Genomic DNA, 24,016 nt, shown 5'->3' on the forward strand with positions numbered 1-24,016 from the left:
GCTGGAGCTTAGCTTACAGGTCACAGGAAAGTAACTTCACATAAGGCAGATTCCTATACTCTGATCTTGCCAGGGACTGCTGGGGTTAGCATTCGAATGCATCACTGCATCCTTGAACACAATAGCTTTCGAGAGCCTTTCCAAATGTGGAATTGCTGCTATGATTCTAAGCTTTTTGTCATTTTAGCAGAGGCGAATTAAAGATGCACACAGAGCGGTAGAGTTGCACAACACAGAATACATTGTGAAGGAGGGGGATATGACACAGTTTTCTGAACTGAAATTTCAAACAGAATACATCACAAACATCAATACGAATGTGCCAGGCCTGGGGTTCACAGCGCCATGTGACTAAGCACCAACTGAAACCAATGCAGACAATAGGCACTTGGATCTATGGACAATAATACTACGGGAAGGTCTGACTATTTCAAACAAAATGAACTATTATCTCCCTTAGGAACAGCAAGGGGTTCTAAGCTTTGAAAAGCTCATCAACTTAAAAAAGAACAGTTCAGAACTGGAATCTTTGTCTAGCAGCAGCTGCTATTAGGCATTAGTGGACATGGGGGTACTTCCAGCGAAGGATGGCACCATCAGCACTCACGCTCACAATGTATTTGTTGTTAGGGCAGATCTTCAGGCGGGTGATGCTGCCACTGTGGCCAACCCCAACAAACGTCACTTCACCCTCGTTGTAATCCCACACTTTCACTAGGTGGTCATCACCTCCTGAAGGGGAGAGAAGGAAGGAAGGTTAGACTTTGTGAAAGACTGCCAGCAATCCACTGAAGGAATAAGCAAAGAAAAGGGGCAGCTGCAACAAAATGCTGCAGTTTGGAGAGCTCCTGCTCAAGGTTCCAGGCAGCCTGCCCATGGCAATATATTTCAGGAGTCCCTAATCCATCAGCACCAACGTGTCCTCAGCAACACGCAACCCTTCATGCTTACCAAGGCTCTCCCAATTTTTATTTTTAAAAGGTTGGGGGTATTTTGTTGGGAGGAATTGCTTTCCTTGTCCATGTTTTTGTTTTGGGAGGGCGTGGATGTTTTGCCTGGGTTTTGGGGAAAGGAGGTGATTCTGAGCATTGCGTCTTTCGTCTGTCTGATCAATTATTTTGTGGTGCAGAATGAGGTTCTTAGCTTTCCCAACGTACTTCCAGGCCTCAAAAGGTTGGAGAACCATCTGCACCATCATTAAGTCATCTGCACCACTTCGTCCCCTCTAACAGTCAGCACTCTGAGCCAGTTAAGTCTACTCAGTGAGTTGCTTTGGGTTTCCTCTCTGCTCGGGATATTTTTCCAAGTGTTATTGTAGTTATGCAAACCTTTGACTTCCCCCCAAGGCTGCTGATACCTTTGTTTTGTGGGTGGGTGGTGCCATTTTGGAAACAAAAGGACCCATACTCAGAGAAAGAGTATATATAGAATGAATTTTGGGGCTAAAATGGGCTGGAAAATGGTAGTCCAAAGTGTTGTGCAACATGAATGGAGGAAAGGAGCCACGAGCATGATACATGAATGAAGACTATGGGGAGCAGCTCCCTAATCCAACAATGGATTTCAACAGGGACCTCAGAGCGCAGTCATTCACGATAATGATTATCATAGAAGCCTATACAAGTCTACTCAAAATTAAGCACCATTGAGTTCAACTGAGCTTATTCTCAGGTAAATGAGTATAGGATTGCAGCCTTTCAGAAGTTGCCCACCACCATATTTTTCAAAGTCAAATCTCATTTTCTTTCTGGCCTTTACAGAGTATATCTGATTTCTTTAGTTTCAGTTCTCAATAGCACAAGATCTTGTCAGGAATGAATGAGAAAAGGAGCAAGTATCTCTGCAGAAGGAGAACAATGCCTCTCCAGTATAAGGTTCATTTTTTAAAATTCAACTTACCAGTGACAAAGAAGATTCCATCTGATGTAATATCCATCCCATTGATAGAACCAGACAGGGAGCCCTCCAGGTCTCTGATTGGGGACCCATCAAACACCTCCCAGTAACCAATCTAGAAACCAGAAGAAAACCTGTGTGAGAGAGCCTTCCTCTGTGCAGCAACAAGTAACCTATTTCATACATTTACTCCAAGAGATGTCTGAGACATGCAGCCGGGTACTTAGGCAGTAACCCGTGCTGCTGGGCTCATGTCCCAGTGTTTCTTTTACTCACCTTCCGGTCTGTGCCACTTGTAATAAGCTGGTGCTCATCAGGATGGTAACACACACATTTGAACAAGGTGTTGGCCAAGATCATCTGACGCCTCATGAAGCGACTGGGGATGGGGAAAAAACACCCAGTGTTTCTGAGGTTACGTATTGTTAGGTTTAAGCAGAGCCCTCCACCAATAACTCTTACTTTTCAGACCCTGATCTACTGATCTGTAATTTATAAAATAGCCAAGTCCCCTTCAGCTGCAGAGGCATGCACTGAAATCCCAGAAGTCCCTGGAGTCCACCCTGCTTTTTTCCCCTTTTTTGTCTCTTCAAGATAACCCTCTTAGTTGAAAGAAGAAATTAGCACAATACTGTGGCTGCAGACAGTCACGATTCCAAGCAAGAATGGCCTTACACAAGATCCCAGATAATGCATGTTCCGTCGATACTGGCCGTGACACACTCCTGGTTATTTTTCTTGATCTTGATGCATGAAATAGAAGAGATGTGCTCTTTCATGACCTCTTCCAGCTTGCGCGTCTCCTTGCCAACCTCCCATACTCTCACCTGTAACCCAAAAGCAGAATCTTCAGAAAATGCATTTATATAGTGTCTTTCTCTAAGTGCTTTATCTTGGCAATCTATAAATATCCCGTATATTTTGGGGCCGGTATCATTATATCCCCTGTTATAATGTAAACTATATGTTGATGTGAACTATCAACGTGGGGCTTGAGCTTCATAGGCTCTTGGGTCTGCTCTGCCACAGGATATATACACCACACAGTTATTCAGCATGCAATGGCAAACAACTGGCCATGTGTCTCATTAAAAAGAAATGTGTTGTAGGTAGGAATCAGTCAGTACAAAAGTTGGTGAAATCTGCAAAGGAGATCCAAGGACTTTGAGGGCTCAGTACCTGGCCTTCGCCTCCACCACTGATGATTCTTTTGCCATCACTTGTGGTAGCCACAGCCGTCACACCCATGCTATGAGCATGTTCGATCACGTACATTAGCCGCCCAGTTTCTGGGGTGAAGGCACAGATCTTCCCATCATTCCATGCTAAAATAATATAGAAAGATTTTGCTAAGTCTCTTCCACTTTTCCTTCCTTCACCTGGTGTTTTGCTACTTTCACAGTCATTATGGCTGGAAGCAGCAAGAAAATGCACAGTTCTGCTACAGAGCTCGCCAATGTCCAGATCATATGGCTTTGGTGACCTGCTCTCGCCAAGGAAAATGCTAAGGAGAAGATATGGCACTCACAGCATCACTCTTCAGCAGGTGATTTCTATGTAAGAAGAGTTTAGGTCTGTGGGGATTCAACAAAACTACTCTCTCTCCGCTCCATGATTCCAAATTATGCAGTGGACAATTGTAGCTCAATTACCCATAATGCAACAGCAGTAGTTCTACAAAGACCTTAGAAAGCACTGGGCAGACTCTAATGACAGAAGGGTCATTAGGCTAATGACAGAAGGACAATTTAAAGCAGAGGGCAACTGGCTGTGGATACAATTCTACAATAAACTGGAACATGCAAAATGTATTTACCTGAAATGATGCTCTTGCCATCCCTCATAAAATCTATGGCATGGCAGGTCATGTTGGGGACTGTTATTCGTAGCAGCTCCCTGTTTTCAGGTGTATACCACACACGGATATCATTCTTGGAGCAGGTGGCAAACAAGTCAGATGTACCACTATGGGAGGCAGAGAAGCTGGCTTAGGAAGAGTCAAACAGAATTGCTGCTAACTCTCAATAACCGCAGTATTAAAATGCCAGAGCTGAGCCACTGGGCCATATTCCCCTGAAGGCCTTTCTCATTCAGAACACCCAACATAGTCTTTTGAGAAGAAACTTGACGTGTCTAAGTCCAGCTCAAAAATGAATGTTATAATCACATTATAGCAAATCCACACAGTGATAATTAAATGACCATAATGGAGAATAAGATCTAACCACTTTCAAACTGGCTCTCAAGGTAATTCAGAAATGGATGAGAGCTTGAATGTCACAGATCTGGTGATTTGCCCAGTGAGAGAAGATAATAGATATGAAGCATGTAGAATACCATGAATCAATGGGTGAGCTTATTACTTGCCACTTTGACTGGTGCTACTGGTGTATTACTACGGTAGTTCCGGACAATTCTGATGGAAACCAGAGCAGCAGCTCTAGGGAGCAGGTGTGAGTAGAAAAGGGTAAGGGACTTGTTACATTTTCCCCTCCACATGTTCAAAACCTCCAGGTTGACTGCTCAAAGGAGTTGCTGGATCTGGGGTAGGGCAAACCCTTTTCCTAATGCTGGACTTGGACTGAAAGCCCTTACAGCAGGGATGAGGAACCTGTTGCCCTCCCAATGTTGTTGAGCTCCACTTCCCATCAACCACAGCCAGCATGGCCAATGGTCAGGGATGATGGGAGTTGCAGTGCAGCAACATTTGTAGGCCCACGAATTCCCCAACAGAGAGACATGTGCTAAGAATGTGCTAAGCATGTGCTAATTATGTTAAAGCCCCAGCTTTGAGGACATTGCGTTTCAGTGCCCTTCATGGCTATCACACCTTAGCTTCCAGTCATGTTTCGTTACTCCCATGAGCTCTTTACTTCCATTCCACTTAGAAGAAATAATCATAATCATAATCATAATCATAATCATAATCATAATCATAATATTTATAGCCCACCCATCTGGCTGGGTTTCCCCAGCCACTCTGGATGGCTTCCAGCAGAATAATAATGATCAAGTGGTATATAAATGCCTTAAACAAATAAATAACCCCTCATAATCTTTGCTTAAAATAACATTATTCTGTCAATCTCATACTAGAGTCAAGCAGTCCATCCTCTGTACATAGAACAGTAGAATACTACAATCACTTTGAAGTATTTCAGAATAAGTCAAGACAGAAAAGAATAGTTCACAGGTTGCACTGTATCCTGCTCAGAAAGAGAAAAGAGATGAGTAATTCAAGTGAAAGCAAACAATAGCCATTCCATCAAGCTCATCTGAACAGCTCTCACACAGGAGGCATGAATCACACGCAAGCGTCAGATTACTGTAAACCTCACAGGGCTGTCTCATTAAACAGAAGATATGTCTGTTGGCACTCCGATGACAAGGGCGACCTGCAATTGTTCCCAGCACTCGTCTTGATGTAACTTAGCAAAATGTTTGACATTGCATGAAAGGTAGGGCAAGGGAGACAGCTGTGGCCTACAAAACCCACCGTGTCCTTCTGCCCCATACTGCCAGGCTCCATTTGCAGGAGACAGCAACTGAACCATCATTTCGAAGAAATGTCACGGTCTCAGTACTGACAGCAAATGGGAATTCACCTGCCTATTCATGAGGGGAATTCAAACAGATGATGAGCTAGGACTGACAGCACAGCATATGGCACACCCAGAATCTAACCAAGCAAAACACCTTGTGAAACACAACATTGCCACTGCAGTGCTAGCCATGGATTAATTTACATTCAGCGCTTTAGAGGTGGGAAAGAGGGCAATCAGACTTGCAACAATAAATAAAATGCCATTCAACTGGCTGCAATGCATCCCTGTTTCTTTGTTGTAAGCTGCTTTCAGCATGAATTTTGGGTGGGAAAGTGGCATACAAATAAAATGAATGGATGAATGTCCCAGCTACTTGGGATCAGATTTCTCCCAATGTGGCTCCCACATTTCCATGAACAAATTGGCCACATGGTGGGGGCAATTGAAGTGGGTCTTTCTCATGGGATCAGTGTGATTCTGCACACCTGACTGAATCAATTACATACAACCCCAATTATAAGGGAACTTTTCATGGAAAAATAGCTTCCATGAAGCTGGGGCTGCATGTAAAGGACACCTTAGAAATGACATGGAATCTTCTCACAGAAATGCTCCAAAGGCCTTGCAGACCCAGAAAGAACATGAAGAGACTTCCGGGTTGGCGCCTCCAAGCAATGGCGGAGTTCCTCCGATCGGGAGGAATTTGCTCCACGGAAATTAGGGTCTGACTGCCACGGCGAAGGCAGAGACCCACTGAAATCACAGGCGGGAGAAGCCTGTGAACTTGGGATTCGGCTGGCACCCTTTGCGCCTCCCCTACTCGCGGGGAAACCCTGATTTGGGGATCCAGAGCAAAGTGGGGTGAGTGGCGCGGTGCTTCGAATTGATTGCTTCTTTCACGGAGTGAAGCCGCATCGCTGTTGCCGGAGAGCGCTGACTTTTTCCTGTGGACAATTGGATTTTAAACAACTACCCGTGAGTAGAACGGAAAATTAGATCCTTAAATTCATTAATTTGGCATCGAAACGGGAAGGTTCTAAACAGGAAGTCCGCCTTCCTTTTTTGTAAACAGATTGAAGCAAAGAAGTTGCAAGTTAAAGCCTTGGAAAGTTTATTTTTGTAAAGGATTAAATCTCCATCAGTTAAAACTATTAAACCCCCCTTGGAAGCAGGAGAAGAGGGGGGAAATTTTGGACCTAGTGAGCCTGCAGGAGAGAGTGAAAAACCAAATTACCACTGCTCCGAACCTGGAAATGGGCTGCCAGAAAGAGTGACGTTTTTTGACAGCTAGCAATAAGAGAAATATATTGTTTCCATTGTACTCATCTGCGTTTAAAAAGTAGGAAAAGAAACTCTCTTTATAGTTTAAACTGTGTTTGAAAGGATTGATACAAGTGGAGACTGTTTCCCTCTAGAGGGAGCTTTTGAAACAGTTACAAGAGTGGAGCTGGGGTTTTTCCAGTTGCAAGATAAGAACTGTGTGAAATAGAGATCGACCTTGGACTTTAAGAATGTTGACAGAAGGAGCCTTAGTGACTGTATTATGTAAGATAAGCTATTCGTTGGAACAGCTCCACAAGAAGACGGACGCTATGAATACCAAACTTGAGAACTTGGGACAAAAAGTGACTAATTTGGAACAAAAAGTGACCATTAATACAGAAATTGTTCAGGATTTGACACAGGAACCTACTTTGACAGGACAAACTGGGGAGAAGACGAAGGAGAATGTTCGTGTTGTTAAACCTAAAATAATACAAGTGGAAGCCCCGGTTTTACAGAGGCAAACTGAGGACTATAAGTGGAGGCCTTTTATGAATGAATATAGAAAAAGTCAGAATTTGAAGATTGGAGTCCTGTTTGGATTGAAGAAGGAAGGTTGGATAGACTCTTTCATGCAGAGATTTACTGACCTTTGGGTCTTGAATCTGGGTCAGGAGGTGATTGGAGTTGTGGGGGCCTTTGGATCTGGGGGAGCCTTGAAACATGATTTGAGATATTGTATGGACACTGGTTTTAGCTGTGGAGAGTTGGTTGGTCTGTCGAGAGGGAATGGGGGTATGGTTGGGTCGGGGTCCCCCCAAGACCTGCGCTTCAGCACCCTCAGCATCAAAGAATATGAAGAAAAACTGCAGAAGGGACTTGGAAAAGATTTAAGAGCCTTGGACAGAAGATCTCCAGGTTGATGAACTATATGGAATGGACGGAAATGACTGGCAGAATCCGAGACCAGGGAGAAGAGATGGTGGTAGAAGATTGGGAAAGTTTAAAGTTTATATATAGAAATATTGTAAATTTAATGAGTGTTAGAAAATTGTTGGAATGAAATTTTATGGCTTTAGCAGAAATGTTATAAGGAGTTAGGTATAAATATGTATTTCAGTATTAATGGAAAATAAGGTACAAAATATGTTAAGATATTCATAATGATAAAAATAGAGAAAGATGGAAAGGAATTGCTGAAACAAGTAATAGAAGTGGAATACAAAAAGGGAGGTGAGAGGAGGTCGATGAAATAAGGGAATGTAAGATAGAGTAATGAAATGGTATGATATATGTTTTTAAATTGTTGTTCTTTTGCTTTGTTTAGTTTAGTGTGTTAAGGTTGTGTTTTGTATTGTTTATTGTATTGTATTGTATTGTTTTTTCTTTTCTTTCTCTTTTTTTTCTTCTCTGCTCTATTTTGTCTTTTTCTTTCGCCTATTTTCTTTTTTCTTCTTTTCTTGTAAGTTTTAAAAGCAATAAAGATTATTTTTAAAAAAAAAACAGAAAGAACATGAAGAAGACTGTGCATATAAATCTGTGTATAAATCTACTTGCAGTGCAGAATTTGGCAGGTGTCTAGTCATCACTGAAAGGTAAGAGAATGTGAGGGCCATATTTGCTGAAACATCAATGAGCAAAGCAAATTTTATTGGAGAGCAGCACTAGCGAGAGTGTAACCCCCCCCCCGCCAAGCTCCTATTATGTGAGTATCCAGCTGTTTCTTTCCATTCATCCTTGCCCAAAGTATTCTATTCTCTAAATTCTCTTCTTTTCCCCAGAATGTGCCAAACCCAGAGCACTGGGATTGAATAGACCTTGGGCTTATTAGAAAGAACCACCAACTTGAGGGTTGCTTCCAACATTATTGCTTTGCTGGGTGTGCTCACATCTTTTCTGGGAAAACTTATGTGTGCATTATGTTTTGCCATGCATCTTAACACATTGGTTTGCATGCCGATGTCTTTGAAAATAACATAAGCAGAAATGCTATGATACGTCTCTGTGCAGTGTCAGCATAGGGCGCCTTATCCAAAGCTCCAAGGCAGAGCTATTGTAACCATGCAGAGAAAGCAGAGAGAAAGCCTACAAAGAATCAGATAGTAAAACCACAACCTGGTGCACACCAGATGTTTAAGACTACAACCCTCCAACCCCATTCCGTTGCTTTCTTGTCTGTCCTGCTTCCTGGAATTTCCTGCAGGCTAGAGCCTACAGTTTACTAGCTGGTTTTGTTAACCCTAAGTGCCCCCCTTTGCAAATCAGTGAACATACAGGACCATCCAAAAGATTAAGATTGCTGCCTACCAAACTCACTGTACCTTGTACATATATGCAGGATTAACAAAATTCTTTGGATCATACTTACTATGGGAAAATGATATCATGAATGGCCTCATTGTGGCAGGTGGCTATGAGCTCATCCCTAAAGTCCGAATACGAGAACCGATAAATCTGTGCCTCCTCAGTGCCCACAAAAAACTGGTGCCCCTGCCCTCGTGGCGTGATGGATGTGACAGCACCTTCCAACTGAACTTTTCTGTAAAGCCAAAAGAAAGTTTGGTACTGAAAATGACTTTTTTAAAAGACCATTCATCCTACCCAGGCCTTGCTTGTTTAAGTTAATGTTTGTTTTGTGCATTGTTATCCTTTCTTCCACCAATAGCCCATGGTAGGACCTGGCTTCAGTACTCGGTCTGTAAATTGAGAGATTAGGAAGCATTTAATATTCCTGTTTCTCCTATTAATTGTTGTTGCTGTTGTTGTTATTAATGCTTCTTTGTGATTTTTTTTTTTTAATCATGTTCCGAGAAAAAGCTGTGGATATTTTCCATAATCTATTAACTGAAATTGGCTGAAAAATAAAATTGGTTTATTTTTGAGCACAACTGGATGACAAGAATACACTTTAACAAATCTATAGTTCCGCATTGGATTTTGTGAACTGAAAGCCATCAAATTAAGCTAGCAATTCTTGTGTGACGATCCATATTTAGTGATTTTGGTCTGAAGTTCTCTTGACAAAATGGAACTTCTAAAACAGTCAAAAGCTCTCTTTTCTAGTGGTCTAGCTAAGAGCACCAACACTCTATTCTCTAGTTTCTCTGCTTACAAAGTAGAAACAAAATGTACTGCATTTTTCGCTCCATAGGGCGCACCGGACCATAGGGCGCACCTAGTTTTTAGGGGGGGAAATAAAGGGGGGGAAAATAACACACACCCCTGGTCCAGGAGCAGCAGCAAGATTGCGCGCAACCTCGCCGCCACTCCCGGAGCTTGCGGGGCTGGGGGCAGGGAAGCCCGAGCTTCCCCTGACCCCAGCCCCCAGAACAGGCAGATATCTGCAAGCCTGGAGAGCGCGGCGGGAACTCCCGCCGCGCTCCGAAGGCTTGCGGATAGCTGCCTGAAGCCTGGAGAGCGAGAGGGGTCGGTGCGCACCGACCCCTCTCGCTCTCCAGGCTTCAGCGAAAGCCTGCATTCGCTCCATAGGACGCACACACATTTCCCCTTCATTTTTGGAGGGGGAAAAGTGCATCCTATAGAGCGAAAAATATGGTATTTGACATTCAAAATAAAATTCAAATTTTGTTTTAATAAATTCAAAACTGACTCACTTCACCCCATGGAAAAAGTAGGTGGCATAATGTAATCATACATTTAGTTCATTGTCCTCTAAATTGTGATCATTAAGCCTGCTGTCCTCTTGGAAGAAAGTCCCATTGAACTCAGCCGATCTGAAGTCCAGCACCATCTAACTAAAGCTCATGCTAAACAACTGTGAATTGCTTTACCATTTTGTGCAATGTATGTTTCACATTATTTCCATGTTGAATGCAACTACCAGGGTGCACTAATATCCTTGCTAATGAATGTTCAGAAACTCACTTTATTACTTTATAGTTCGATTCTGAACAAAGAGCTACAATTCCAGCTCCTGTACCAATGACTAAGTCTCCCGTCTTCAGTAATAGCAAAGATGTCACTCCCTGTAGGGGGGAAAAAAAGCAGGATTAAGACACTTATATGCTAGCCAAATCACTGTATTTGTGCAGGATGATTGGACAGATCAGAGTATTTGCCTTGCAAAGGTGGTGTGTATGCAATTAAGATTACTCTTTTACCAGTGCTGACTTATCAAAAGAGGGAAAGTTGTTGTTATTCAGCAGTGTAAAAATAACCAAGGAAAGAAACACCTTTTACAACTCTATTCATATCAGGTTGAACACCACCTCCCTGGACAGACAAGCACATTCATTTTATGTGGTCCTTTAGTATTTGTGGTAAGCACATAAAATATGATGTGCATTCCCCAACACAAAGTGTGTATCTGCAGGAAGTGGGAGCTTCACAGTGTTCAGGTTCGGCAGGCTCTTCCTGCATCTTTTTCTGGGTGGTGGTGGTGGTGGTGGTGGTGGTGTGTGTCTCCCCTTCACACTGCATGCACTTAGGTCAGCCTTTTCCTGAGAAGTCACATAAAATGTCAAGTGTCTTTTAGAGTTAAAGATCCAATTCAAGAAAATATAGACATAAATTTAGGAGAAGGACATTAACAGGATGAGTTTTTGAAAATGAATGGACAGGGCATGTAGAATGCTGAATGACAATGAAGAAGGGAGGACTGTGAAGCACGTAAGAGGAAGATCACGACAAGAAGTCTTCATTAAGATTATTTACATGATAAGAGAGTGCTCTCTGAGTGTTTCATTGCTCATTTAGCAGTCACATAAGAACTTCCTTCCTGAACCAGATTAATAGTTTATGCAGCCCTCTATCTTCTTCCCAAAATGTCTCCATTTGTCATTTCTGCATTTATTTCAGCATAGGGCACCAATGGATGATTCTCCTCCTCCCTTGATTATTTCCAGGTTTTTACTGCCAAACACTATGGGACACCCTCAGCAATCTTAGGTCTGATTTGTATTGCAGAGGTAGCTAACCTGAGGCCCACCAGATGTTGTTGGTATGACCCACAACTCAAAGAGACTATGAGTTGTGTGGCAGAGAAGAACAAGACTTCATCTTTGTCCTTGACAGAAGAACTTCCAGGACAGCACAGCCCCAGCTAAGGGACAGAGCCTTGCCAGGCTCTTCCAATTTGAAGGAGACCCCCAGTGCACCATTGTCTTTCCAGCTCCATAGGGGTAAAAGGCTGCAGAACAAGGTCCCTCAACAACCAGCAGGCTGCAAAGATACCATAGCGGGATATTGGAACTATCCAAGGTCCTGCAAGTGTTCCAAGTGCTTTCAGTTCCTGCTTTGGCATCTTGGTGGGGCACTGCTGCACTTTCCATGAGCCTTGAGCTATTGTAGTTTAAGACAGTTGAATTTCAGCTCCTATCAGCACCAACCAGAAAGGCCAATGATCAGGGAAGACAGGAATTGTAGTCCAAAATCATCTTGAAGATAGCAGGTTCATCACCCCTGTCATATATGCAGCCAATCACATGAACATTTATGAGCAGAGCTCTTGTGAAGTCTGGGTAAATTTTAACCATGCAAACACAACCTCATAGTCTTCCTCAAACTGACAGTCCAAAACATCTGGAAGACACAGCTCCCATTATCCCAGACCATTAGGTTTGCTGTCTGGGGTCAATGGGAGTTGTAGTCAAAAACATATGGAGGGGGGCAACAGTTTGGAAAATGTCATATTGTTTCAGTGTTCCAAGATGTAGGGTTGCCATATTTCAAGAAGTAAAAATCCAGACATCCCAAAAAATTGTTGAGGTTCCCAAAAATGTGATTTCTGCTGCCTTCCAGAAATTCCCACCAAAATTACCAAATGTAATGCCCTTCTAAAACAAAGAGGCATAGAAGAAACATCTGTGAATGGTGAGGAAAAAATTATTAGCCAAATGGTAGGTGTTCCTATTCTCTATAAATTATTATCCAGAAGCAGGATTACTTTTAAACACAAATCTTTCTTAGGGGTGTCAATGGGACTTTACAAGTGTCCAAATATCAAATCCACAACAGCTCTGTTTTTTGATATGTTGCAGGATACTACTTCCTAAGACAGGACTTGGTTTGAAGAAGGGGAAAAAACACACAGTTGGCACAATTACATATAAACTCTCTTACATTTGAGAAGTTTCATGATGACAGGTTTTCACTACCTTGCTAGGTAATGTGTGGTGTTAACACGATCCTGTCAGGGCTTTAATTTTCCTGGATAGACTGCTGACATCACTCAGTCCTAAACAGCTTGACTTGGAAGCAAGTTCCAATTATTGCAACGGAATCATATCAGAAACCAACTAACAGCTACCAAAAAAGAGAATCTTCAGACGGACAAGGCCTGCCTATGATGACTGTCCCTTGAATCACAGTGAGAAAGCAGATAGCTTTATAATCCACACTTGTTATTCATAATGCTCAGTAGTTCATATTAATGATGCAATACTCCGCTTTACACCCTGCCATTTCCCTTGTGAGCTAAACACAAAGGCTGCTGGATGGCTTAACATTTCTTTTATTATTTACATGTTACACAAAGAAATCACAGCCATGACTGATTCCGATTACAAGAGATAACTTCCAAGCCAAATAAAGCTCACTTATTTCCCTGCAGGAAAATGAAGCTCTGCATCCATCCCAATTGCTTTCAAATGTAAACATCCCACTATCTCTGATAAAACCCCTTTCCAAGACACACAATTCTTTCTTTTTACTTGAATAACTCAGGCTGCAATGTGTCTATAATGAAATGCCTTTTTCCTTACTTTGCTTTCAAAGCATCTTTCATTGTCAGTTGAAAATAAAACCATATCCAGATAGTTACAGTATTGATAACTCGGTGGAGAACATCTCTGCTGCTTGCTTCAATGCATTTCCTATTAAACCAACTATAAAAAATCCCAATGATTTAAATGGCAATATAATTGTTTTATTTTATTTCTTTTAAATCTGAAGCCCACCCTTCATCGAGTTAATGATCCCAGGGCAGGTTACAGCATGAAAAGATTAAAAAAAGATCCCAGTCAAAGAATGAAAGCAGATAAAAGATCATAGTCCAAACCATCACATATTATTCTAAACTGTCTTAAACCTACTATAGTTGACCCCCATTGTTTAACAGATCAGCTGAACACTATTAAGTAAACAAGGCTGGTACCAGCTATACTTCAGAAGGGAAGGGCATTCCGTAAGTGGGGGTCACCACAAAGAAGGCCCTTTCGCACATTACTTCAAGAAACAGCTACCCTGGAGAAGGGTCAGAAAGAAGGGCCTATCCTGAAGATCTTAAAGACTGGACTTGGAGTCTGGAAACAATCAGCTACATATTTAATGGGGGAATATATTCAAAACTTAAATAAATAAAGGGATTTATGTGAATGGGGTTACTTGCTTTACTTTTTATTTACCTTTTTATTTTTTGTGGCATTTCATTCAGTAGATGTTACTGCAGTTTATTATATTTAAAATGAATTATGAAGCTCTGCTAATGAGATCCAAATTTGATAAAGTACTGAGCTCCAGAAGCCAGCATGAGAGTCTCCTTGTGTGCTATTTACAATGTTTTATAGAAAACATGTTTTCATGTACATTGTATCTGAAAGCTGAGGGTTTTTGTTTTTTTTTAATTAAACCAATTTCCTGTCTTGTGCTTCTGATGATATGGCTGAATCTCTCATAAGTCTGAAAACTAGAGAAAGAAGAGGTGAAGATATAGCAAATAAATAATCTTTAACAGGTGTTTGGTGACTGGAGATTTTGCTTCATGTCAAATATTTGGATTGTGATGTTCTGCTCCAGTTTTATAGGCCTATGATATCAAATCAACCATTAACATGTCTCTGGCCCATGTGTGTCATACATTAACAGGCAGCATATCCTGGGTCCTTCAGACATTATGTTAATGGAGTACACTATCATGAAATAGAATCTCTTTCTAATGTTTTCGTTGGCTCTAGAAAACTACTGTCTGGCTCTAGAATAAAGAATATTTGAAGGACAGTATACTTTTCCTATCTAGTCTGTGCAAACGAGTAAGAATTAACTTGCACATCTCAAACTGTCAAGAACCATCCAAGCTCTGCATCTGTCATCAACGTCATTTATGCAAAAGACTTATAAAGAACAAACAGAGCATGAGGCTCCTAAATTACAGTTGATGAACAAATATATATCTCCCTTTGAATAAAGATTATGACTGATTTACTCACTACAAAAAGTAATTGTCCCTAGTGTGATGTCATGCACATTGAGCACCACTGACTTCAAGTGATTGGGTATTGTTGACTTTGTTGATTGGATCATGTATCGTATTCTGTCTGAGTACACTGCAGTTGTTTTACTGTGCTTGCCATTGTGCTTTTGAATGTTTTTATTATTTTCTTATTTTATGACTGGAAGCTGTCTCAAAGCTGCTTGATGAAGATGATGATGATGATGATGACGACGACGACGACGATGATATGAGCACAGGCCCAGGAGGGGATAATTATTTGCAAGATGGGATGAAAAAGATAAAGGAATGAATCCTGATACCATTTTTAAAAAAGAGTCTTAGGACATCTTAGAAGCTAAAACAAATATTGTGGCATAGGTTTTTGTTGGATAGAGCCTACTTCATCGTACACATTTTTGTGGCTCGATCTATATGAAATGCCATGAGTATAGCAGAGAGAATAATGTACCTTCCTTCAAGTTTTTACTTCATGTATGTAACAAAGCTCTAGTCCACAAAAGCTTACATGTTTAATCCTCTATAAACATACAGTGATACCTCGGGTTAAGTATTTAATTTGTTCCGGAGGTCCATACTTAACCTGAAACTGTTCTTAACCTGAAGCACCACTTTAGCCAATGGGGTCTCCTGCTGCTGCGACACCACCGGAGCACAATTTCTGTTCTCATCCTGAAGCAAAGTTCTTAACCTGAAGCACTATTTCTGGGTTAGCGGAGTCTGTAACCTGAAGCATATGTAACCCAAGGTACCACTGTATAGAAATATGTGTTTAATCTTAAAATGCCTCAAGAGTCATATCCTGCAACACACACACAAAGAGATATAGAGCAAAACACATATAGATTATGTTAGGAAGACTCCTTTAGGTCAGCATTCCACAAGCTGGTGCCTTCCAGATGTTGTTGGACTACAACCCTCATCAGCACCAACCAGAATAGACAATTGGTTAAGACTGATGGGGGCTGTAGTCCAACAACATCTGGAGAGTACAAGTTGAGGGAAGAGTGCTCCAAGTGAGCAGTCCACATCCAAATTGTTGACATAATTTATTAGACTAGAATGGAGAGGTGAGAGAATCACACTGCTAGCCACATGGTATTTTCCTTCTCCCTTCTGTAGAGAAGAAATGCTGCTCCTCTCGCCATTTAATATTCAGTACCAGTCAATGCAGATGCTGTACAGTCATAGTTAGAAGGCTTATAATCTACAAAAGGCACACGATGTAAAGGCAAGTATCATAGAGCAGTGAGTGAAATATCAAATCAGGGTGAGTCTAGAGTAACTCAGGGAAAGCTTTGCTAATGAAGTAGGTTTTTCAGGAGGAACGGAGGAGAGAAGGGGAAAGCTTTCCTAATCACAGGATCAGCATAGCACAAGACACAAAGATAGGAATGGGAGAATGGGGAAAGGGAAGCCAAGAACACATCTGGAGCAATTCTGACTTAGGATGAAGGGGATGCATAGGAAAAATTGAGTGGGAGGACAGATATGATTGAGAAAAATTGTCAACAGAGAGCAAACAGTAAACAAGTAAAGACTAGAATTCTGATACATAGCCAAGAGTCAGTGTATGTAATGAGGAAAAGAGCTGATATAATTATGAGAGTGTTGGGAAGGACAGATTAATTTCACCAGGTATTCAAAATTGCCCACACAATGGCAGTTTACTATGTTCCTAATACTTACTGTTAGGGATCCCATTTTACAGTGGGAAACGAAGGTTGGGAGAGATTTGCCCACAGACACTTAGACATACCATAGTTTACTGGAGATGTGAACAAGTCCATGCCCAACTATCAGGTAGTCCAGAGAAAAGAAGCTAGGTAAGTGGTAAAACTTCCCTGCAGATACACACCAAAAGGCAAGGCGGAGGTAAGCTCAGTCTGCACCCAAATAACAAGTTGCTCAGAATGAAGGGTGCACCCAAAGTCAGGAGTTTTACACAGGATCAGATGCAACTATATTGGCACTTTGTCACCTGACACCTGCTAAATGTTTGTTACAACCAGAGATTTTGCTCAGCAGGAACTCAGCTCTGGCACCTCTTAGGTGGGCACCATTGCCATTATAAGAGAACAAGGGAGACCGTTCATGGTTCTGGCACCTCTTTTTCTAGAAATAGAGCACTGGTTACAATGGTTGGTTGTTGCTATACTATCTGCATGACTACACTCTGCTAGTGAGAGGTGGAGCACAGCAGCCACTTACCAGGCTGAATTTCTCCTTCACTGGGCCAAAGGTACTCATCAATGTGCTTTTTGTATTGAGTTTGAGGACATCACCAGTGGATGTCCCAATATAAAAATAACTGTCATCATCAGTCATCTGGGGAAGAATGAAGAGGAGAAGGATTAGAAGCACACGCCACACCTTTTAAGATGACAAGTAATCCTAAATTCATTGTCATAATTTCTTTTGAGTGATATAGGATAGAAATTTGATGCCATCTCACATAGGACCTGGAAATCACAGGGAGAAAGTTCTTCTTCTGTGTCTTTATGTCTCAAACACTACTGCTGTTCAGCTTATTTATTTACACACTCGGAGACAGATGGATGCCAACCAATTTACTTATTTTATTAAATTGTACCCCACACCTTCTAAAAATATTTTTACTTGGCACAATTAAAAAAAGACTAAATTGCCAAAAAGTATTAGCAAGCAATGAAAACAAGCGATAGCAAAGTAAAACACAACAGCGGAGTTCACTAAAGCAATCCAACTGTTAGACCAGCAGCTTGCTTACCATAGCACATGTAACTATTCTTTTCAGCTGCCCTGTTTGACACTCAGTTGGTCGGATTTTTCTGTTGGGTAAATCCAATTCCCATACGCGAATGGTTCCACTGCAGCCAAAAAACATATTTCAAAATTGATTCTAAATAGAAAAAAATGTCACACAAATTTCTTGATCATAGTATTCAAAGGTGAATCTACTATTTGTCTTCCACCTACCAATGCCTGGCAGCTTTCAAAAAGTATATGCCAACTAACGATGTGTCACTGCAGTGTATTAAGAAGCTAAACACAAACTCATTCTATTCTCTTGTTATCCAGGGACAGAAGGCGGAACTGGTTGGTTGATTAGATCATTTCAGAGAAAATAAATATATTTTCTGACCATAACATAAAGCTCCCACATACTACATTATTTTCTATGGAAACTGCCTGCAATTGGCTATAAGTAGTAATCATTCAAGATACAGCAAGCCCCAACAAAAATGCAGGTGACTGATTCCTCTGCCTCACTCTCTATTAAAGCAGATGATTGCATACCATGGGTGATGAAAGAAAGAAACCAGCAATTTCAAAAACACCCTCCTTCCAGTATTAAAAGGCCACAGTGCAGAGCAATTTTACATTGCCCGGCCATTGTAAACGTTATAGGAGGTGTCTGCTGTACAACCTCTTGTTAATCACAAAATTTGAAGATTTAGCTCTTTCTCAATACACTGGTAAGTTTAAAACTGGTGGAAATGCCTGTCAGGAATCCAAAACCATTCCATCATTACTACTACAGTGGTACCTTGGTTTTAGAACAGCTTAGTTTATTAACAACTTGGAAATAGATCGCTGGTGTTCCAGTTTGTGAACTTTGCCTTGGAAGCTGAATATGTTCCGCTTCCTGTTGAGTGTGTTCCGTTTGTAAATTGAGTCTCCCCGCTGCTAATCAGAGGCTTCCTGTTGAGTCTGTCAGCTGCTGAGTCCCAAGCACCCATGCAACACAGAGGTGATATTTGGAGCTTTTGTTTTTGTTATTTTTTTGTGTTTTTGTTTGTGTGGCTTTTTCATTTTTTTGACTGTGATTTGTTCTTCGTTTTATGGGATTGACTTGTGACTGTGGCTTATGATTTCATTTTTGTGACTTGTTTTTGTGACTGTGTGGAACCCAGTTCAGCTACTGATTGATTGATTGATTGTATGACTGCAGAAATGGATAAAAGCCCCCCCATAAAAACAATGACTATCATCAGTGCACGTAAAGAATTTTTAAATTATTTTTTATCACCTACAATCCTGTCTTATTTATTTTATAGTACAGTACATTGATTATTGCTTTCATTTTATGGATCAATGGTCTCGTTAGATATTTAAATTCATGTTAAATTTCTACTTTAGGGGTTGTTTTTAAAAGTCTGCAACAGATTAATCCATTTTGCATTACTTTCTATGGGAAAGAACGCCTTGGTTTTAGAGACAGACAGGTTTTGAAACAGACTTCTGGAACAGATTAAGTTTGGGAACCAAGGTACCACTGTACTCAGGAACACTGAAGGAGAAGCCACTCTCTTGCTCATTCAGCATTCCTGACATTCACTTTTGTACAATGAAATAGATTTGCAGAGTTTGAAGTTCTAAAATGAAATGGGTGCCTTTGTCACAAAGCCATACCTTCCAGCAGTAATGAACATTTCATCCCTGCAGTTGGAACACACCAATGTGGTGGGGTTCCCAGCACTACGTGCAGCAGCAGGGCTACCACAAATGGCCTCTTTCTTTGGGATGCTCCACACTACCACGCTGCCAAAAAGGGGAAATAATTTTTAGCCAGTCATCCATTCATTTAACATTGTTCTCCGGTCAGCTTACAGCATAACGTGATAAAATACAATGAAGAACTTCCCGCTGAATTATGGCTCCAATGTAAGTATGCACAAAATCAGAATCTTAGAAGCGTGACACGTAGAATTGGGTTCAGGCATAACAACAAACCATGGCATGGCATTACAAAAGCAAGCAGTCAAGGAGCTGCTCAGTCTTGCATGCTCCATCCTCCTCCCCTTGCACCTGCTGCTTTCCTATCTTCAAATGCTGGTTTCTGATTCCCATTTACAGGGCAGGCACAAACTATAGGTTGCCAGTTCAGATAAAATGTTTCAAATCAGGAAGATAGGCAGAAAATCATGGAGAACAAGAGAAAGGAGCACACAAAACCCGCAGCTCCTTGACTCCTCATTGATCACTAAACCATCATTTGTTACATAGCTGTTCTAAAGAAACTGATTTTTCCATTTTGAAATACTCCCCCTCCCTAAGTTAAGTCCAACACTCAAAAGATAGTTGGGTAGAAGTGAATCTCATCTGGACTATTCCTTGGGGCATGAGTACCTTAGAATTAGACTGTAAATTTAACTTTGCCAGTGAATAGGACTGAGGATATTGACTACAACATCTCCACAACGTCACAAAACATATTGATGCCAATATTTCAGGTGTTGCAAGCAGATAAACTGTTACCAGGACCCAAACATGGTGGGGGAAGATACACTTTACTGGGACTAAGATCAAGGGGGGGGGGGGTCCAGCCTAACTTATTTTGCTGTATCAATGTACAGTACTTAGTAGTCAGATGTTATGAGACTTGCTGGAGTCAATCAGGAGTGTTAGGGTAGAACAAGCATGATTGTGAAGTGTATGTGTTTGTTTGTGTGTGTGTCCAGGCTTCCAGGAGCCCACCCACCATTGGCATTGTATTTTAGTCTGCTTTATTACTTAACTCACAAAGATTGAAGGCTGATTCTCTTAACCCTTATTTTTCTATTTCTCTTACATTTGTGTCAAGAGTTAGAGATAGAAAGGCCAACAGTGTAAACGGTAAGACTAGATCAGTCAGACATGATTTTGACTTATTTAATTGACAGACCAGTTTGCAGCAGTTTTGTCACTTGTGCATATCAGCCTCATTTCAAAATTACAAATACATCATCTGCTAATTTCTCCCAGCTTCCACACATGCATCTTTGGGAAACACATGAGTAGGGAAAAGTAATGTTGGAGTTGTTCTGAAAAGAACTCAAAGCAAATAAATGGAAACAGACATAGACAGACAGGCATAGACAGGGGTTGTCATCTACTTCACATTTGATTCCTGGTTTATATAATGAAAAAGGAAAAGGAAAGCTACTTTTCAATTAATGTTACCTTCCATCATCCTGACCTCCCAGCGATACTAGGTAAAGGTCATTTGGAGAGAATGCTAGACTTTCAATTTTACCCTTGTGAAGTGATAGCCGAGTCAACATCTCTTTTTTCTGGTAATCCCATAAAATTATATCAGCCTGGAACACACAAAAATAAGTATCAGCATAGTAACAACACTTAGGTCAGTTCCAAAACATGTGATGTGAAAGATACTGGAACAAAACAAAACCTGAAATTTAAAAAGCCATAAACAACTCATCTTAAACAGCCCTATGGATCAGCTACAGGCTTACTGAGTAAGAGAGCTTGCTGAATCAGTTACCTAACACAAGCATATCTCACTTTAAAGGCAAATGGCAGGGCCAAGAAGAATGTACCAACACAAGGCAGAAGTGCTGAAAAACATGAATGGTTTGACGTGATCCATATTTTTAAAGCATTGTCAAGTTTCTATTCAGTCTTCAGTCTAGGTGTTTACACAGTAATTAAGCAACACTGTTGGCTTCCATATAAGGAAGTAAAAGTTTCTAAGGCAGAGATGGCTAACCTGTGGGCCTCCAGATACTTTTAGAGGTCCAACTCTCATCAGCTGCAGGCAGCATGGTCAGGAATGCTGGGAGCTGTAAGCCAACATGGAGAACCACAGGTTAGACACTCTTGCTTGAAGTGATTTGCTCAGGGCCACATGGTATGCTATGAAGTAAATCAGAAATTCAACATCTTCCTTGTCGTTTAAAATTTGGCTTGCAGCATCCCCCTCCGAATTGCATGTTTACAACTGCACTGGGCCCACATGAAAGTAAATAAAACAAGGTTATTCAGAGGTATTGCTCATGGGTGTAATGTTATGAGACCTAAACCAGTAGACACGACACAGCCTAAAGGCTAAACAACCAGGCCAGTATTGAGAAACCAGATATCAGAACCATGCTTTTGCTAGGTCTTTGTTTGCAGCACCCACTGGGTGTCCAATACATTTTTTAAAAGGTGTCCTTTTATGCACCTTGAATCCCATGAATGTGATCTGTCCAGAAGCCACATAGGATCCACTTGAAGAAACCGTGACACAGGAGACATTGTTGGTGTGACCGTGTAGAAAAGCCTGAGTGCGAATATTTATGCCTTGGACAATGACTGTGCAGCCCAAAGGGTAGATGAGGTGCTCTCGATCTGGGTGGCAGATGAGGCCAAAGGGTACATGCCCTGTAAGCAAAGGAAGGACATGAAAGAGAAAGTCAGAGTCATGTTCTAGGGAACTCTGAGCATTAGTTAGCTGCACTGAGGTGAGGGAGGGTTCTTCTTAGATACCTTCTACTGTCCTTTCCACATGCAGTAAATGACAGTTCGTGATAATACCGTATGAGCACAGGATGTCTGTTCTATGCTAACCCACGCTGCTCAGAATACAGACTGCTCTGCACTTCACAAGTGTTTGATCATGCTTCCTGCCACTCAGATTTTCTCCCAATCTCTCATTCCACTCTGCTCTTCCTAGGCATTAGGGAATATACTGAACTGAATACAGAGTTTGATCTAGCCTAAAGTTTTAAGGCAGAACTCTGTGCTCAGACCCTTTTTGATCCATACAGATTGGCTCCCAGTGCGCCCTACCTTTGGGCAGAGATCTAAGAGATAGAAGGTTGTGGTTCTCAGTTGCTTTAAATATTTAACCTAATTTTTTCCCCCAGTTATGGCTTCTGGGAGAATGCTGAAGGAGCTCCCATTCCACAGTCTGAACCGCAACGGGATTGCTGAAAAACTTAGATGCTCAAATCTTTTCCTGCAACTCTGTGCTTCCTCCAAATCAAAACGCACAAGTCTCACTCACTCTGTGAACTGAACTCTACATTTTATGTCCCCACTAAACCCTTTAAAATGCAACTATTGTACTTTCCGTAAAAAAAATGCCTAGTCGCCAATGCTGGTTTTCCATTGTTTGCTTTTCATGGAAAGTTCCCCAAGGTGAGCAAGTATTCTGAACTGAAGCTCCTCCTTTAATATATTACAAACTTACAGAGAATGCCTTCAGCCAGAGAGGGCATCTGGTTTGCTTCCATGAGGACTTTAAAAGCACGCCAAATAAAGCCCAGCAACTGATCACTCCTCCATATCCAGACCCCTGAACCAACTCACTTCTCATTTCTTGGTACTGCACCCTAAAGACTCCACTAGACCGTAAACAAAGCTCACCGAGGTTACATCCCAGAACGTTATTTTATTTTTGTGTGTTGGTTAGACTTTCCCCTTGGTATGCTCAGAGCAACTAACAAAATAACCATTGCACAAAACAGTTACAGCAGTTTGGTATAAACCCGTAAGAGGCACAAGCTTTGTCACAGGAAAGCTTATTCTTGATTGAGAGACTTGGAAAACTGGATTTGGCCACTTCTCTCGGCCGCTGTCAATTATACGTCTTGCTGCTGCAGCAAGAATGGAAAGAGGAAATGTAGGGATGGAAATGGGAAAGCTAGATTTATTAGCACTACCCCCCCCCTTCCCCACAACTGGCGGGTAAAGTACGGTATATGCACGTGCAAAAGTTTTTTTTTTTTTTAATACTTATATCTCGCCATTCCACAGTTCTGAGAGGCGGTTTTGAAAGCCACAGCTAGGAAAGAAGGCAGGTGCCCTTGAGCATGGAGTAAGACGGCCCTTCACCAGCTTCCGAAACCGGGGCGTCCCACTTCTCCAGGCACCCGACTTTGAGCCCCGGCACCTTTTCTTCCAGCGAGCGAGCACTCAGCGCCCCTGCCCCCTTCACCTCACTCAGGCACAGGCGACAACCTCCCCGCCCCTCTTCTCGCCTGGTACCATTGAAGCCGATGATCGCCTCCAGCTGGAGGCCTTCCAGCTCTTCCTTGGTGGACCCGCTCTCCCCGTTCGGGAGGGCCGCCATGGCCTCCTCCTCCAGCGCTCAGGGGTTGTGTACGGCCGTCGCCAAGGAAACCGCGCAGGCGCGCAGGAGGCCCGCGCGCTCTCACACGCCTCTGCCCCAGGACCTCTGCGCGCGCGCGGGCGCCTCTTTGGTGGAAAGCAAAGGAAGCAGAGCGTGGCTTCGGTCCACGGGAGGAGACGCGTCTCTTGGTTCCTCCTCCTTTTGAGGCGCCCGCAAAGCTACTCGGTCGGCGGGCGAGAGGGGACATCATTCTGAGCTGTGTGGGGCAGCAGGTTCCTTCCTCCTGCAGACGCCTAAGTGGGG

At 42.0% G+C, this 24,016-nt stretch overlaps 1 protein-coding gene across 1 annotated transcript; it reads right to left on the bottom strand.

Annotated features, from left to right (window-relative positions):
- Nucleotides 1–218: 218 nt before the first annotated feature.
- CFAP52 (cilia and flagella associated protein 52) lies at nucleotides 219–23,788 on the bottom strand. The gene is made up of 14 exons (XM_080993800.1): nucleotides 23,629–23,788; nucleotides 21,821–22,020; nucleotides 20,818–20,954; nucleotides 19,288–19,416; nucleotides 17,642–17,741; nucleotides 17,104–17,220; nucleotides 10,590–10,690; nucleotides 9,073–9,243; nucleotides 3,713–3,861; nucleotides 3,076–3,221; nucleotides 2,572–2,723; nucleotides 2,173–2,275; nucleotides 1,900–2,011; nucleotides 219–732 (listed from the first exon to the last, which is right to left on the bottom strand). The coding sequence occupies exons 1-14, from the start codon at nucleotides 23,711–23,713 to the stop codon at nucleotides 557–559; spliced, it is 1,878 nt and encodes a 625-aa protein (XP_080849926.1). The 5' UTR covers nucleotides 23,714–23,788; the 3' UTR covers nucleotides 219–556.
- Between the last annotated feature and the right edge of the window lie 228 nt (nucleotides 23,789–24,016).

Source organism: Podarcis pityusensis (assembly GCF_964106645.2).
Source record: "Podarcis pityusensis genome assembly, chromosome: 2".
Lineage (NCBI taxonomy): Eukaryota > Metazoa > Chordata > Lepidosauria > Squamata > Lacertidae > Podarcis > Podarcis pityusensis.

Bases quoted from the DNA above. Each gene is read 5' to 3' on its own strand.
- CFAP52 (XM_080993800.1), bottom strand. From the start codon at position 23,713: ATGGCGGCCCTCCCGAACGGGGAGAGCGGGTCCACCAAGGAAGAGCTG. The intron at 2,724-3,075 runs GTACTGAGCCCT...TTTGGGTTACAG, and splicing joins GTGGTGGAGGCGAAGGCCAG to GTGAGAGTATGGGAGGTTGG. The intron at 2,012-2,172 runs GTGAGTAAAAGA...TCTGGTTTCTAG, and splicing joins CAAGTGGCACAGACCGGAAG to ATTGGTTACTGGGAGGTGTT.